At 37.8% G+C, this 17,116-nt stretch overlaps 1 protein-coding gene across 11 annotated transcripts in view; it reads left to right on the top strand.

Moving 5' to 3' along the window:
* CR2 (complement C3d receptor 2) overlaps positions 1-17,116 on the top strand; it is a 36,732-nt gene that overhangs the window by 13,096 nt on the left and 6,520 nt on the right. For 3 of the 11 annotated variants that reach the window (XM_066361855.1, XM_066361846.1, XM_066361854.1), the window contains 16 exons: positions 1,549-1,737; positions 1,823-1,922; positions 2,156-2,238; positions 2,728-3,135; positions 3,728-3,904; positions 3,983-4,073; positions 4,363-4,439; positions 10,140-10,547; positions 10,877-11,065; positions 11,140-11,227; positions 11,582-11,664; positions 12,147-12,539; positions 13,957-14,142; positions 15,395-15,583; positions 16,236-16,259; positions 16,926-17,001. In XM_066361855.1, coding sequence (XP_066217952.1) covers positions 1,549-1,737; positions 1,823-1,922; positions 2,156-2,238; positions 2,728-3,135; positions 3,728-3,904; positions 3,983-4,073; positions 4,363-4,439; positions 10,140-10,547; positions 10,877-11,065; positions 11,140-11,227; positions 11,582-11,664; positions 12,147-12,539; positions 13,957-14,142; positions 15,395-15,583; positions 16,236-16,259; positions 16,926-17,001 — 2,761 coding nt within the window. The remainder of the gene's footprint in view (positions 1-1,548; positions 1,738-1,822; positions 1,923-2,155; positions 2,239-2,727; positions 3,136-3,727; positions 3,905-3,982; positions 4,074-4,362; positions 4,440-10,139; positions 10,548-10,876; positions 11,066-11,139; positions 11,228-11,581; positions 11,665-12,146; positions 12,540-13,956; positions 14,143-15,394; positions 15,584-16,235; positions 16,260-16,925; positions 17,002-17,116) is intronic. The other 8 variants (XM_066361856.1, XM_066361848.1, XM_066361857.1 and 5 more) reach the window with 6 other exon arrangements.

Genomic DNA, 17,116 nt, shown 5'->3' with positions numbered 1-17,116 from the left:
TACTTTTGATTTTTTTTTTGTCACAAACATTAAAAAATATATATCGATAGACAAGAATTTTAAAGTGTTAGTGGAAAAAGCAACTGATCATCCCTAATAATTGAATAAGTCTTACAAGATTGGGGGCCAGAGTTTGTTGGTGCTGAGTGAATTGTATGGTTTTAAACTACATGTCTAAGTTAATGTTAAAATGAGAAGAAATGTGAGGTCTATTAGCAAAACTATACCCTGGATTATAATCTCATCTGTAAATAGCAGCTAACACAGTGTGACAAAAGTGATGTCCTATTCTATGTGGCCTCTTTAAACACTTTCTGAGTTACCACTCTTTCCACAAGTCATCTCTTCAGACGTAATGTTTCTAATCAAATGATTTTAAAAGTAAAAATCACAATAAGTTCTTCATGTATTTATTTTTCATTTCATTAGGTTTATGTTGTGGCTAAAATCAAAATCTGAATTTCAATCATATAATTACAAGCATGAGCGTATTTGACATTTTACCAAAAAATTAACTCTTTATTTTTTTTGTGAGAACAATATTGATCAATTCTAAATCAATAAATGAGTTGAAAAAAAACTATTAGGAAAATATTATTTTATCTATGCATTTATAATTAGATATGTAATATTGGATGTAAGGAAGATCAGAAGATAGTCACAAAATGAGGTGACTATATAAAATAATTAAGCCTTTATAAAGATTTAGGTAGGTAGTTCTATATGTATTAACATGGAAAGATATCATAGACAAATTATTAAGAAAGAAAAGCATAGAATAATATGTGAGTACACCTATATTCACACAATATTTATGTATATATGTATCATATACAGGGTCCCACAAAACTATGTTATTCATATCTAGCAGGATAACCTCCTAATAATATGTTTCTTTTGGAGCAGAGAATAGACTGAAGTGTTGGATGACTATAACTTTGAAAATGAAATGCTTTGGCAATTTAAATTTTTCACAAAAATCATAATATATAATATATAACTTAAAAAGGAAAATAATGACTTATTTGTGGTATAAAATGGATATGATTAAACTTTACTCATTTGATCTTTTTTTTTTTTTTTCATTTTTCTTAAGCTGGAAACGGGGAGAGACAGTCAGACAGACTCCCGCATGCGCCCGACCGGGATCCACCCGGCACGCCCACCAGGGGCGAGGCTCTGCCCACCAGGGGGCGATGCTCTGCCCATCCTGGGTGTTGCCATGTTGCGACCAGAGCCACTCTAGCGCCTGAGGCAGAGGCCACAGAGCCATCCCCAGCGCCCGGGCCATCTTTGCTCCAATGGAGCCTTGGCTGCGGGAGGGGAAGAGAGAGACAGAGAGGAAGGCGCGGCGGAGGGGTGGAGAAGCAAATGGGCACTTCTCCTTTGTGCCCTGGCCGGGAACTCATTTGATCTTTAAAAGATCAAGTTGAAAATTGATGATGACTGGTCATGTGTCATTTATTTGGATCCATGTACTATGTGAAAATCTATATTGTGAAGAATGTTTCATGTGATGACCATTCTTTCTAATGTGTATTTGTAAAGATTTCCTCCTGGAGTGTCCATCACTTCCCATGATCCCCAATGGACATCACACAGGAAAGAATGTTGGTGCCTTTGTCCCTGGATTGTTCGTGACTTACAGCTGTGAACCTGGGTATTTGCTTGTTGGAGAAAAGACCATCCGTTGTATGTCTTCAGGAGACTGGAATGCTGCCATTCCAAAATGTGAAGGTGCCCTAAATTGACAATCAATTTACAGAAATTAGGCTATTCTGTTCTTTGCCATGCTTTGCACATCTTTGACTTGTTTCCTTAGAGATGCGGTGTGAATCTCCAGGACCATTTCACAATGGGGAGATAAAGGGGCCTTCACGCCTTCGGGTTGGTGTAACTGTGAACTTCACCTGTAATGAAGGGTGAGTGTCTTCAGGGCCTATATTTTTAATAGATTTGGCTTATCCATACGTGGCGCGTCCTGGGAAGGCTTCTCTGTGAGGATCTATGAACAGCCTGGGTGAGGTTGTGAGAGAAAAGGCTAATAAGAGTCAATGCACACAAATATAGTGAAATTGTCTTAGACTTTAGTAAAGATTATTCATTCATTTCACCAACTGCCTGATAGTTCTGAATAACCACGTTCTGTCTCCAGGTATTGGTTACAAGGCCAACCTTCCAGTAAGTGTATAATTGCTGGACAGAGAGCTTTATGGACCAACATGCCAGTATGTAAAGGTAGGTTACACAGCTGTGGTTTGCAACTAGTTCCTTGTCCAAGGCTCAACAGGATATTGAAGTATTTGAACTAAAAGCTTTTGATTCAGTCATTACTATACAGAACCCTATAGAGAAGTTATCTCTCCTAGACATCTTTAAGGGTTATAACTGAAGCATCTTTCAGTTACCACTTTATTCTCTGCTTATTAAAGTAAAACAGGGTTTGTAGGTTTTTCTTTCTCAAAAAGATAAGTAGACTTGTAAACCAGGCAATGCACATAAAGGAAATCATACATTCAATAGAAGAAATGCAGGTATCAGCAGAATTAGATATATTCTGGAATAAATCATAATCTTGAACTATATTGCTATTGCTGCCTTGGTTGATTCATTAGAGATTCAAACATCCTGGTCCTTGAGCCCAAGAGGTGAGAGTGGGATAAAGTCTGAAGCTTTCTTAGTTTGCAGTCCAGCTACAACCTCGTCATTTCTCTGCAATTTCTCTAGAAATTCTTTGCCCACCACCACCTCCTATTCTCAGAGGAAGACATACAGGCAACCCTTCAGTGAATGTTCCATACGGAAGCTCAGTCACTTACACTTGTGACCCGGGCCCAGAGGAAGGCTTGTACTTCACCCTGATTGGGGAAAGCACTATCCGTTGTACCACCAACAGTCAGAAGACCGGGACCTGGAGTGGTCCTGCCCCACGCTGCGAACTTTCTGTTTCTGGGATTCAGTGTCTACCTCCCCAGGTCCTAAGAGCCCAAATATTGTCTGGGAGGAAAGATCAATATTCGTATAATGACACTGTGGTATTTGCTTGCTTGTCTGGCTTCACCTTGAAAGGAAACAAGGGAATACGATGTAATGCCCAAGGCACATGGAAGCCGTCCCCACCAGTCTGTGAGAGGGGTGAGTGTTCTGATACCAAGAAAAGGTGGTGCTGTCTCCTCTTTTCAGAGAACTAGAGGATGAGGTTATGGAGCTAAGCAGTCCCTTTTCCAGTTTCTAGTCTCCCAATTCTACTGAATATGTACAGTGGTTATAAATTATGTAGAAGGCTTTTTTTTTAACACTATCCCCACCCTTAGTTCATTCTGTGGGACTGTCCTTGGGGAAAATAACTTTAGGACCACTAAGATGCCCATTTCTTTAGAGAAAAACATCTTGTGTGTCCTTATACTGATGCCTAAAGGGAAGTCAGTAATGCCCTCACCCCATGGGTGTGTTGGAATCTGCCATTGAAAGCACACAAGGTGATTCCTTAAGAAAAGAAAAGACAAGAAAGGAAGTAAAGTACTGAGTGAGAAGTGAGCAAAAAACTGCAGCAGCCTGGGTGCAGAAATGAGACAAAGATCGATATCTACTGATCTAAAATTACTCCAAATTGGGCTGCAAGATACCACACAAATGCTGGCAGAGTGAAATTATAGCATTGATGCCAGTTTCTTTGTTTTTCCTGTTACTGTTATTTACATAAGATTTTTTTTTTCTTTCCATGTAGAGTGTGCAGCCCCTCCTCAAATCCTCAATGGGCAAAAAGAAGACAGATATGGGATTCGCTTTGAGCCTGGAACAGTTATAAAATATAGCTGTGACCCTGGCTATGTGCTGGTGGGAGAAGAATCGATACGCTGTACCTCTGAAGGGGTCTGGGCACCCACTGCCCCCAAATGCAAAGGTGCCAGGCTTTGCTTGCACATATTTAGTGGTTTTGAGATTGCCCTGAGTTGGTTTCTCATCCTTGTCTCTTTTTTAGTGGCAGAGTGTGAACCAGTAGGAAAGCATCTCTATAGAAAACCCCAGGACCAATTTATTAGACCAAATGTTAACTCTTCTTGTGATGAAGGGTAAGTGAGTGCTGGCTCAGGGTAACTAGGTCTGGCTTCTCAGGGCACACTGCAAGCTCTTTGTAAGTTTCCCTCAAAGACCCTACCCTGTCACGTGCTCATGGAAGTGTTGATCATGCAATTTTTCCATGCATGGAACTATGCTGAGGCAAGGGGGATGGAGCTGATGCTGGCTACATTATTGTTCCTATTGCTTCTTGCCCTGAAAGCAGTGAGTCTGCTTTGAGCCAATAGCTCTTGCTTAGGTTAGTGGTCATTAGATTGCAAAATGACATGACTCTACCTCTAGGTCCCGGTTAGGTGGGAGTGTTTATCAGCAATGTCAAGGCACAATTCCTTGGTTCATGGAAATTCGTCTTTGTAAAGGTGAGTAGTAACAAAAATGGAGAACTTAAAATAATGTGAGACTTATGTATGTCCTGGGAAATTTCTATTTTAGGCTATGTAGTGGGAATAAACATATTAGATGCTAATCTATTAACTTCATCAACAGTTTTACTGTCTTTCTACTGTCATGTCCATGTCTCTCTACTCCAAAGCACAGAAACTACTTAATTTAAATGTATTCAGTAGCCCTGGCTGTTTGTCTCAGTGGTAGAGCATTGGTCCGGCATGTAGTTTTCCTGGGTTTGATTCCTAGTGGGATCACATAGGAGAAGTGACTATCTGCTTCTTCACCCCTCCCCCTCCCACTTCTCTCTCTCACTCTCTCTTTCTCTCTCTTTCTCTTTTTCTCCAGCAGCCATGGCTCGATTGATTCTAGCTTGTTGGCCAGGCAATGAGGATAGCTCCATGCCGCCTTCCAGCTCAGGGGCTACAAACAGCTTGGTTGCCAGCCACCCCAGAAGGGCAGAGCATCGGCTCCACCCGGGATTTGCTAGGTGGATCCCAGTCTAGGCACATACAGGAATCTGTCTCTCTATCTCCCCTCCTCTCACTTGGAAAAGAAAAAAAATTATGTATTCAGTTACTGATTCTCTTTTGTGATTTAGCAATATAAGATGATGTAAGCAGTGAGGGAACACTGTGCTTTAGTGGAGAAAAAGGCAGTTGATGTTTGATCTGAACTCATATTCTGTATCTGTTGCTTCATATGATCTTGGTTGATTGATGTAACTTTTCTGAAACTCTAGCCACTCATCTGTAAAGTCAGCATAAGACTGCAGAGTTCAGAGTTATTATCATTAAATGATACCATACCTACTTTGTAAATGAGAAAATTGTCTGTCAAAAAGTAGATGCTCAATCAACAATAAATATTCTTGGCTAAACTATCATATAAACTTCAGCACAGAAATAGCACTGAAAAAAATTAATTTTTAATTCTATGCCCCTGTGCTTTTTATTTACCTATTATTTTTTATTTATTAGAAAACCAATCCCAATTGTGTTACTAATTAACTATTGGTCTTTACTGACTCACAATATGATATTGATGTATATATTTATGGGTTTTTTATTTTTATTTATTTTAAAGAGAGAAAAATGGGAAAAGAGCAAGAGAGAAAACTTTCAATTTGTTGTTTTACTTACTTACACATTCACTACTGTTTATATATGCCCCGGCTGGGATCAAACCTGCACTCTTAGCATATTGGGATGACGCTCTAACCTACTGAGCTTACTGGCCAGAGCCTAAATGTTCACTTTTTTTTTCATTTCCAACTTTAAGAATTTTATTTTTAATGGGGCAACATCAATAAATCAGGATACATATATTCAAAGATAACAACTCCAGGTTATCTTGTCATTTACTTATGTTGCATACCCATCACCCAAAGTCAGATTGTCCTTTGTCACCTTCTATCTAGTTTTCTTTGTGCCCCTCCCCCTCCCCCTTTCCCTCTCCTTCTCCCCCCTCCCCCCGTCACCACAACACTCTTATCAATGTCTCTTAGTTTCACTTTTATGTCCCACCTACGTATGGAATAATGCAGTTCCTGTTTTTTTCTGATTTACTTATTTCACTTTGTATAATGTTATCAAGATCCCACCATTTTGCTGTAAATGATCCGATGTCATCATTTATTATGGCTGAGTAGTATTCCATAGTGTATATGTGCCACATCTTCTTTATCCAGTCATCTATTGATGGGCTTTTTGGTTGTTTCCATGTCCTGGCCACTGTGAACAATGCTGCAATGAACATGGGGCTGCATGTGTCTTTACGTATCAATGTTTCTGAGTTTTTGGGGTATATACCCAGTAGAGGGATTGCTGGGTCATAAGGTAATTCTATTATATTTTCAGTTTTTTGAGGAACCACCATACTTTCTTCCATAATGGTTGTACTACTTTACATTCCCACCAACAGTGAATGAGAGTTCCTTTTTCTCCACAGCCGCTCCAACATTTGCTATTACCTGTCTTGTTAAAAATAGCTTAGCTAACAGGTGTGAGGTAGTATCTCATTGCAGTTTTGATTTGCATTTCTCTAATAACTAACGAAGATGAGCATCTTTTCATATATCTGTTGGCCATTTGTATTTCTTCCTGGGAGAAGTGTCTGTTCATGTCCTCTTCCCATTTTTTTATTGGATTGTTTGTTTGTTTGTTGTTGAGTTTTATGAGTTCTTTGTATATTTTGGATATTAGGCCCTTATCTGAGCTGTTGTTTGAAAATATCATTTCCCATTTAGTTGGCTGTCTGTTTATTTTGTTATCAGTTTCTCTTGCTGAGCAAAAACTTCTTAGTCTGATGTAGTCCCATTCATTAATTTTTGCCTTCACTTCTCTTGCCATTGGAGTCAAATTCATAAAATGCTCTTTAAAACCCAGGTCCATGAGTTTAGTACCTATGTCTTCTTCTATGTACTTAATTGTTTCAGGTCTTATGTTTAGATCTTTGATTCATTTTGAGTTAATTTTAGTACAGGGAGACAGACTGTAGTCCAGTTTCATTCTTTTGCATGTGGCTTTCCAGTTTTCCCAGCACCATTTATTGAAGAGGCTTTCTTTTCTCCAGTGTGTGTTGTTGGCCCCTTTATCAAAATTTATTTGACTATATATATGTGGTTTTATTTCTGGGTTTTCTATTCTGTTCCATTGGTCTGAGTGTCTATTTTTCTGCCAATACCATGCTGTTTTGATTGTCGTGGCCCTATAATATAGTTTGAAGTCAGGTATTGTAATGCCCCCAGCTTCATTCTTTTTCTTTAGAATTGCTTTGGCTATTCGGGGTTTTTTATAGTTCCATATAAATCTGATGATTTTTTGCTCCATTTCTTTAAAAAAATGTCATTGGAATTTTGATGGGAATTGCATTAAATTTGTATATTGCTTTGGGTAATATGGCCATCTTGATTATATTTATTCTTCCTAACCAAGAACAAGGTATATTCTTCCATCTCATTATATCTTTTTTGATTTCCCTTAACAATGGTTTATAGTTTTCATTATATAAGTCCTTTACATTCTTTGTTATGTTTATTCCTAAGTATTTTATTTTTTTTGTTGCAATCGTGAAGGGGATTATTCTTTTGAGTTCGTTCTCAAATGTTTCATTGTTGGCATATAGAAAGGCTATTGACTTCTGTATGTTAATTTTGTATCCTGCGACCTTACTGTATTGGCTTATTGTTTCTAGTAGTCTTTTTGTGGATATTTTGGGGTTTTCGATGTATAGGATCATATCATCTGCAAAAAGTGATACCTTTACTTCTTCTTTTCTGATATGGAAGCCTTTTATTTCTTTGTCTTGTCTGATTGCTCTGCCTAGAACCTCTAGTACCACATTAAGTAAGAGTGGAGAGAGTGGACAACCCTGTCTTGTTCCTGATTTAAGGGGGAAAGCCTTCAGTTTAGTGCCATTTAATATGATGTTAGCTGATGGTTTATCATATATGGCCTTTATCATGTTGAGATATTTTCCTTCTATACCCATTTTGTTGAGAGTCTTAAACATAAAATTGTGTTGTATTTTATCGAAAGCCTTTTCTGCGTCTATTGATAAGATCATGTGGTTTTTGTTCTTTGTTTTGTTGATATGGTGTATTACATTAACTGTTTTACGTATGTTGAACCATCCTTGAGATTCTGGGATGAATCCCACTTGATCATGATGTATTATCTTTTTAATATGTTGTTGTATTCGATTTGCTAGTATTTTGTTTAGTATTTTAGCATCTGTATTCATTAGAGATATTGGTCTGTAGTTTTCTTTTTTTGTGCCATCCTTGCCTGGTTTTGGTATGAGGGTTATGTTGGCCTCATAAAATGTGTTTGGAAGTATTGCTTCTTCTTCAATTTTTTGGAAGACTTTCAGTAGAATAGGAACCAAGTCTTCTTTGAATGTTTGATAAAATTCGCTGGTATAGCCGTCAGGGCCTGGACTTTTATTTTTGGAGAGGTTTTTAATGGTTTTTTCTATTTCTTCTCTACTAATAGGCCTGTTTAGGCTTTCTGCTTCTTCTTGACTCAGTCTAGAAAGTTTGTATTGTTCTAGGAATTTATCCATTTCTTCTAGGTGTTGAATTTAGTGGCATAAAGTTTTTCATAGTATTCTACAATAATTCTTTGTATATCTACGGTGTCTGTGGTGATTTCTCCTCTTTCATTTTGGATTTTGTTTATACGATTTCTTTCTCTTATTTCCTTGGTAAGTTTTGCCAAGGTTTTGTCAATTTTATTGATCTTTTCAAAGAACCAGCTCCTTGTTCTATTAATTTTTTCTATAGTTTTTCTGTTCTCTATTTCATTTATTTCTGCTCTGATTTTTATTATCTCCTTTCTTCGGCTGGTTTTGGGTTGTCTTTGTTCTTCTTTTTCTAGTTCCTTAAGGTGTGAAGTTAAGTGGTTCACTTGGGCTCTCTCTTGTTTGTTCATATATGCCTGAAGTGATATGAACTTCCCTCTAATCACGGGTTTTGCTGCATCCCATAGATTCTGATATGTCGTATTGTCATTTTCATTAGTCTGTATATATCTTTTGATCTCTGCACTTATTTCTTCTTTGACCCATTCATTTTTTAAAAGTATGTTGTTTAATTTCCACATTTTTGTGGGATTTTTTCCTCTTTTTTGCAGTTGAATGCTAGTTTCAAGGCTTTATGATCAGAAAATATGCTTGGTACAACTTCAATTTTTCTGAATTTGCTGATGTTGTTTTTGTGGCCCAACATATGGTCAATTCTTGAGAATGATCCATGTACACTGGAGAAAAATGTATACTCAGTCACTTTGGGATGAAATGTAGATGTCTATCATATCCAGGTGCTCTAGTGTTTTGTTTAAGACCACTATATCTTTGTTGATTCTCTGTTTGGATGACTGATCTAGAGCCGTCAGCGGTGTATTGAGGTCTCCAAGTATGATTGTATTTTTGTCAGTTTTTGTTTTAAGGTCAATAAGTAGCTGTCTTATATATTTTGGTGCTCCTTGGTTTGGTGCATATATATTAAGAATTGTTATGTCTTCTTGATTCAGTGTCCCCTTAGCCATTATGAAATGGCCATTTTTGTCTCTGAGTACTTTTGCTGTCTTGTAGTCAGCATTATCAAATATGAGTATTGCTATGCCTGCTTGTTTTTGGATGTTATTTGCTTGGAGTATTGTTTTCCAGCCTTTCACTTTGAATTTGTTTTTATCCTTGTTACTTAGATGAGTTTCCTGTAGGCAGCATATTGTTGGATTTTTCTTTTTTAATCCATTCTGCTACTCTGTTGCTATCTTTTTTATCTCATGTGCTTCTGTGGTGGTTTTTTCAATGGTGGTTACCTTTAAGTAATGAAAAGAGTTCCTACCCTGTTCATTGTAGTGCACTATTTTGTGAGTACTTTTGCACTCCATCGTCCTTTGCTACTGTTAATCTCCATCCTCTCCCCTCTTTCTTTTTGTTGTTGTCACAGTTTAAATAAATGTTCACTTTTAATAAAGAATTTGCATTACAAAAATCTTTCCTGTGAAACCTGTTTAAACACATAATGAGCTTTGGTATATCTTATATCATCGAAACTCACCCATATCCTCCAGGAAATGTGATAACAACAGGTTCATAACCAGCTTCACGTCTCTTCTTTGGTGTTTAACAGTGAAGTAGAATTATGTAATTACTTCTCACCTCTCCAGAAATCACCTGCCCACCGCCCCCTGTTATCTACAATGGGACACACACAGGGAGTTCCTCAGAAGATGTTCCATATGGAACCACAGTCACTTATACATGTAACCCTGGGCCAGAGAAAGGAGTACAATTCAACCTCATTGGGGAGCACACCATCCGTTGTACAGACAACAATCAAGAGAGAGGCATCTGGAGCGGCCCTGCTCCTCTCTGCAAACTTTCCCTCCCTGCTGTTCAGTGCTCACATGTGCATGTTGAAAATGGATACAAGATATTAAGCAAGGAAGCCCCATATTTCTACAATGACAGTGTGACATTCAAGTGTGATGATGGATTTACTTTGCGAGGCAGCAGTCAGATTCGTTGCAAAGACAATAACATCTGGGATCCTGAAATACCAGTTTGTGAAAAAGGTAAAAACCCAATGGGAAAAAAATACGGTATTTACTTTATTATTCTTATCTTTATTACCACCCTAAACTAGAGTCAAGGAAAATGTCAGTGGGCACAGATTATTAGCCCATTTCTTCCATCTGTAACAGACTATTTTGTGTGTTGCTTATGTTCTTTATGTAAATGCCTCTTGTATCCAGAATATACTCTTTAGATAATGAAAGCTAGATGTCTAGAATTAGAGCTTTATGACCATTGGCTTAAATGTTTAAGATTGTCTGTTGTCAAATTTTGTACACTTAATGTTCTTGAGTATTAATTCCTCTTTTGTTGGTAGTTATGTGGGGAGTTTTCTCTTCAGGCTGTCAGCCACCCTCTGGGCTCCACCACGGTCGGCACACAGGTGGAAATAGGGTCCTCTTTGTCTCTGGGATGACTGTAGACTACACCTGTGATCCTGGCTACTTGCTTGTGGGAAACAAATCCATTCACTGTATGCCTTCAGGAAATTGGAGTCCTTCTGCCCCTCGGTGTGAAGGTACTTTCAGTTCCAGAGTTACCTTCCTCTTTGATATCAGGCGTGTATAAGTAATTCCAACTTCACTCCTCTAGAAGTACCATGTCAGCCTGTGAGAGAAAATGTTCAAGAGCTTCCAGATGATGCACATTCGATTGCATTTAATACATCGTGTCAGGATGGGTGAGTATGAGATGATCCATTTAGAGGGGGGCTCCACTTTGTTCTGTGCATTAATTCTACCCTAGCTTGTCTTGCTGACTTTCTTTAGAGGTTCTTCATTGCCACACTCACCAAGAATATGAGATTCCAAAGTTGAAGGAGCATCTCTGATATTTTAGTTCTTTCTTGACATGGAAATAGTTTCGGTGTGATCAACTGTGAATCTAAAGTAGCTGTTATATGTGGAGGTCAAGGGTTTTAATTCCTCTCTACTGAAGTACTTACTTAAGTGTTCCCCTGAATTTGTGGCGTGAGGAGGCTAGTTTTCAGAGGTATGATATTAGTTAGAAGAAATGTATTATAATCTCTTTCTAGGTATGAGCTGAGTGGGCACACTTACCGCGAGTGTGAAGCTTCTGAGAATGGGGTTTGGTTCCAAAAGATTCCACTCTGTAAAGGTAGGATAGAAATTAAAGTTATCAGTTAGGTTGTAGGGGTTTAGAGGAGGAAGGCCACTTAGGAACAAATCTAAAACTACCTCAATAGTCTATTTGTACTAGCTCAGTGTACCTAAGATTAGAAATATCTTTCACTGTTTGTCAGCACTGTCATTTGGGAATCAAAGTTGTCAAATAAGAACTGAATATTTCCCATATATCTGCTAAGGCTAAAGATTAATATATACTGTATATATAGTTTATATTTTTAGTTTATGGCATATAGTTGTATTCCTTTCTTATTTACTGTATTTTTACATTTTGAATGATTATGTATTACTCAAACAATCAGAAATATTAGTATAACTGTTTTAAAGAAAACATAAGACAGTTTGTAAATTTAAATAATTTTACTGTTATGGCATAGTTTTATTTGTATCTGAATGAGGATTGTCCATGTTGTTATAAAAGCTGAAGTAGAATTTCCTGAATCTCTTCTACAGCTATTTACTGCCAACCTCTACCAATGATAAACAATGGCAGGCACACGGGTGTGATGGCAGAACAGTTTCTATATGGAACTGAAATCTCTTATGAATGTGACCAAGGATTCACTCTTCGGGGAGAGAAAAATATACGATGCATAAGTGACTCCAAAGGACATGGATCATGGAGTGGACCTCCCCCACAGTGCTTAAAACCTCTTCCTGTGACCCACTGCCCTAACCCAGAAGTCAGACATGGATACAAGCTAAATAAAACTCGTTCATCGTATTCCCACAATGATGTTGTACATGTTGCCTGCAACCCTGGCTTCATAATGAATGGCAGTGACTTGATTAAGTGTCATACTAATAACAAATGGGTGCCGGGTGTACCAACTTGTATCAAAAAGGGTAAGTTATTTTCAGAAATCAACTAAAATATTTTGCTTAGAATAAAGAAAAGTCTTTCTGAATATGCACTTGCCATCGGCCTAAGCCCAGGCAACTATTGATATATTGTTTTACATGATACCTGCTTTATCTTCTCACAGGATTCTTTTCCCGCCCTTTCCTTTCTATATGGTTGAGCAAAAGTACATGAAAGGCTAATGGTTAACTTCTAAATTGATGATGTCTACAAATATTATTATTTTCATTAAATTAGAATAATAAAAATGCACCTACCTTACTTGGGAGCAAATGTTGCCAGTTATATCACTTGATAACCTGATATGTAATACCAGCCAGAAAGAGACTGTGGGTGTTCTGAGGGGTGAACCTGGCCTTCAGACCCATTGAATTGTCTTTCTTTTAATGTTAATCATTTGTCAGTTTCATTCATGTTAGTGACTGGGTGGATCTCTACAACAGAGGCTGGCAATTACTGTCCCAAGAACTTAATTCAAGCCAGAACTGTTCTTTTTGGCCAATACAGTAGTCTCATTTTAAGTGAAACCCATGTCCACAGCCCAAAATAACTATTGAACCTGTGCTTCTGTGAGGGCTCTCTTTGAGTTCCTGCATGGCAGCAGTTGCTTGAATTGGGCTTTGGCTGTCATTTTCAGAAGGGCAGGTTTCTCTCTTTTGCTATATGTGGTGGATCCACTTCCTTGCTACTGCAAACATTTAAGTGTGTGACCCTTAGACTATAGCCTTTCTACTATTTAAAGGGAAAAGGAAGGCCCTGGCCAGTTGGCTCAGTGGTAGAGTGTCGGCCTGGCATGCAGGAGTCCCAGGTTTGATTCCCGGCCAAGGCACACAGGAGAAGTGCCCATCTGCTTCTCCACCCCTCCCTCTCTCCTTCCTCTCTCTCTCTCTCTCTTCCCCTCCCGCAGCCAAGGCTCCATTGGAGCAAAGTTGGCCCGGGCGCTGAGGATGGCTCTGTGGCCTCTGCATCAGATGCTAGAATTGTTCTGGTGGCAACAGAGAGATGCCCCGGATGGGCAGAGCATCGCCACCTGGTGGGCGTGCCGGGTAGATCCCGGTCTGGCACATGCGGGAGTCTGTCTGACAGCCTCCCCATTTCTGGCTTCGGAGAAATACAAAAAAAAAAAAGGAAGAATACTTTGGGCTAAGAGATTATAATCATGGGTTGCAACCACTGATGTTTCATTATCTTACTTTTGACATTTTTCTTCAAATCATACACAACATATGTGGGCAGTGCAAATCTCTGTCCAGTGCTGCTTGGTTTAGGTGATATGGATGTTACCAGTTCTAATTTGTTGGCTTGTTGGCTGCCTCCCTTCTGTATGGCTATCCCATGCAGATTGTGTTGGCTATGTGTTCCTCGGTGGTAAATTAAAGGTCATTTTTTATCGGTATTAAGCTTTTGTAGGATGTCGAACTCCATTGAAGATCCCCAATGGGAATCACACTGGTGGTGATATAGCTCGATTTTCTCCTGGAACGTCAATCCTGTACAGCTGTGACCAAGGCTACCTGCTGGTGGGAGATGCACTCCTTCATTGCACACATGAGGGAACCTGGAGCCAACCTGAACCATACTGTAAAGGTGCGTTATCTATTTTTTTTTATTTTAAATCAAATTTGCCCAAAACAGATATGTTCATTTAGTTACTTTCAAACTTAAAATTGCCAAATAAATGTCTTCATTAATAGATTAATCAATCTAAATACCAAAAATAAGAAAAGTGACTTAAGGTGTAGTCTATTTGATGAGTGATCATTTATGTAGATATTAAAATATAGAAAATTGAAATGCTTACATAAATTAAACAACCAAAGTGTAAATTGAAATTATGCTGTGATTACAGTTATAATAAGTATGTGTATCACAAAATACTAATGAAAAAGCACATTGTTTTTTTTCAGTGTATTTCTTCTGATTATGGATATATTTTTATAAAAGTTTCAGTGTCATTTTTAATAGCCATATGGAATATGAGAAGTGAGTTAATATGTAATATTTGTTGAGAACTTTCTGCTGTATATCTGATACAGTGCATAGCATTATGCTTGCATTGTCTTCTTTAAAAATTTTTATTTAGAAAATTAAATTTAATGGGGTGACATTGATCAATAAGAGTACATAGGTTTCAGGCAAACATTTCTATAGCATTTGAACTGCTAACTATGCTGTATACCTATCACCCAAAGTCAAATCATTTCCATCTCTGTATATTTTGTATATTTGTCTCTTTCTCCCTCACCCCCCCCAAAAAAGTCAAAAACAGTGGTACATAAGGACAAAGACACATGCACCCCCATGTTCATCACAGCATTATTCATTCACTCTTTATAAGAACCATAAGAAGTTGGTGCCATTATTATTTCTATATTATGAGGAAGTCTCAGTAGGATGAAGAGATTTGTAAATTTTCCCAGGCCACACATTTGAAAGTTGCAAAGTCAGTATTTAAAACCAGAATCACACTGTATTGACTCCTAACTGAAGAAAAGAAAGAAGAAAGGAGGAAGCATGGTAGTATATGAAGAACTGGAGAGTAAAAGTCGATGCTGATGAAACAATAATTCACATTTCTTACCCATTTAGGCCTCACAATTTCTCTAGCATGCCATTAAAATTAACAATCTATCCATTTAGAAACTAAAGCACAAAGAAAGAAAATAATCTGTCTTAAATTACCTGGAGGTTATTGATATGGACATTGACTCTTCCTAGGTTTTTATTTTGGTATTTCAATGAGGCTACTTTTACTGAGAATGAACTAATTTGGTTTCATAAACCTTTTCATTAAAAGCAGTATCTACTTCATTGGTGAATTCGATTCCTATGATTTCAGAGATAAACTGCAGCTCCCCAGAGTATCTGAATGGAATCCAGAAGGGGCTGGAGTCTGGGAAAAATTATCAGTATGGAGCAGTTGTTAATTTGGAGTGTGAAGACGGATATACCCTGGAAGGCAGTCCCCAGAGCCAGTGCCAGGAGGATCACCAGTGGAACCCTCCCCTGGCTGTTTGCAAATCACAAGGTAAGTGTAAGGGGCTTTGCTGGTTCTTGTCTCACTGGAGAGAAGAGAGTGATGGGTATCGCTCAGGGTTAAGGATTCCTGGGTTTTAAATTGACATAGCATATAACCAGTGGTATAGTAATAGATATATTTGAAGTGATTGTCTATTCTAGAAAAATCAACTCTTCCCAAGGATGAGGGAAGTAAAGAAAGAAAGTAGAGGAACACTAGCTTAAAAGGTACAAAACTAACCACCTTACATTTTGTAAGGAGTTGCTGCTAAGCCTTCCCTTATTGCTGAATCTTAATTTATAAATGCTTACCAGTTTGACGGGGACCTCAAAAAATATCTTAAACAACCCATTGTAACAGTTATTTGCATTCGAACCTGAGAAATTTCTGATCATACTGATTATATTAGTTTTTTAGTTGGTGAACTACCCGAACTTACTACATTAAAGTGAAAAAAAATTTAAGCCCAATGAGTTGTTATATACATAATTAAGTAAGGGTAGATAGAATTAGGTTCCAATCCATCTTTTTAAGTAGACTTGGAGAGACAGAAGTGTTAACTTAGAGACAGTGCTAGCTCCCAGGTCACTGCCATGGGACTTTGAACTATACTGAATTATGCAACTAGACTAATATGTTTATGATTTTGGATTCTCCTTAGGCTCACTTGCTCCTCTTTTTGGTGGTAAGTTCTTTTTAAATACTTAAAAATATTTTAATAATATTTTATAAACATTTATATAAAATTGGATGTTTTATATCCTGCCTGAGTGTTACTAATCTTTTTCTCTTTCACTCATAAGAAATTATCATTTTTGGTGTTTTAAGGAACTTTTTATGTGCCCTTTACATTACAAACTGTCACTTTTAGATAGAGTTGAATACATAATTTGAATGCCAGCTATTTGCAGATTCTACACTGAAAGTTTAGTTTACATTAACTCTTGGTCTTTGACGTGATTTGGCAGTATCAGAATAGGCTGGCTTATTCTACAGTAGAAAAACATATTTCACAAATGAAAGTTAAATATTGTTATACAAAGTCATGGGACCCTGATGTGCTCCTAATTCTACCCCAATGACTAAGATATTACTAATAAAACTAGAAAGAATAGAAAAGTCAAACAGAACTTAACCTGGTAGTCAAATGCTTGGTGTGAACTCGGTTGAGCCAGAAAAACCTGAGGCTCAGGTATAATTATTTAGGAATTCTATATTTATATGGCTCAGAAAGGATAAGTATGACAGTAACCTACCATATTCTCCCCCACGAGGAATAGGCCCCACAATCACTTCAAAACGATGTAGGTCACGTTTTCTGGCCTGTGAAACTTGCTCTTTTGTTTTCTAGGTCTTTCTGTAGGTGTCTTAGTTCTTATCTTTTTGATTGGTGTCACCTTACTCCTGCTATTAAAACACAGAGAACGGTAAGTCAATGCGCATATGCGTGACCAAAATTCACTAACGGTTTCAGCTTCTTGCCAGAAACTAAACAAAGAAGCACAGTCACATGAAAGGAATATGAAAATGTGAGAGCTGGAA

The sequence above is a fragment of the Saccopteryx leptura genome, chromosome 2, assembly GCF_036850995.1.
Source record: "Saccopteryx leptura isolate mSacLep1 chromosome 2, mSacLep1_pri_phased_curated, whole genome shotgun sequence".
In the NCBI taxonomy this organism is placed as follows: domain Eukaryota; kingdom Metazoa; phylum Chordata; class Mammalia; order Chiroptera; family Emballonuridae; genus Saccopteryx; species Saccopteryx leptura.
The sequence above is the reverse complement of the archived record's forward strand: the minus strand, read 5'-3'. Positions and strand labels throughout refer to the sequence as shown.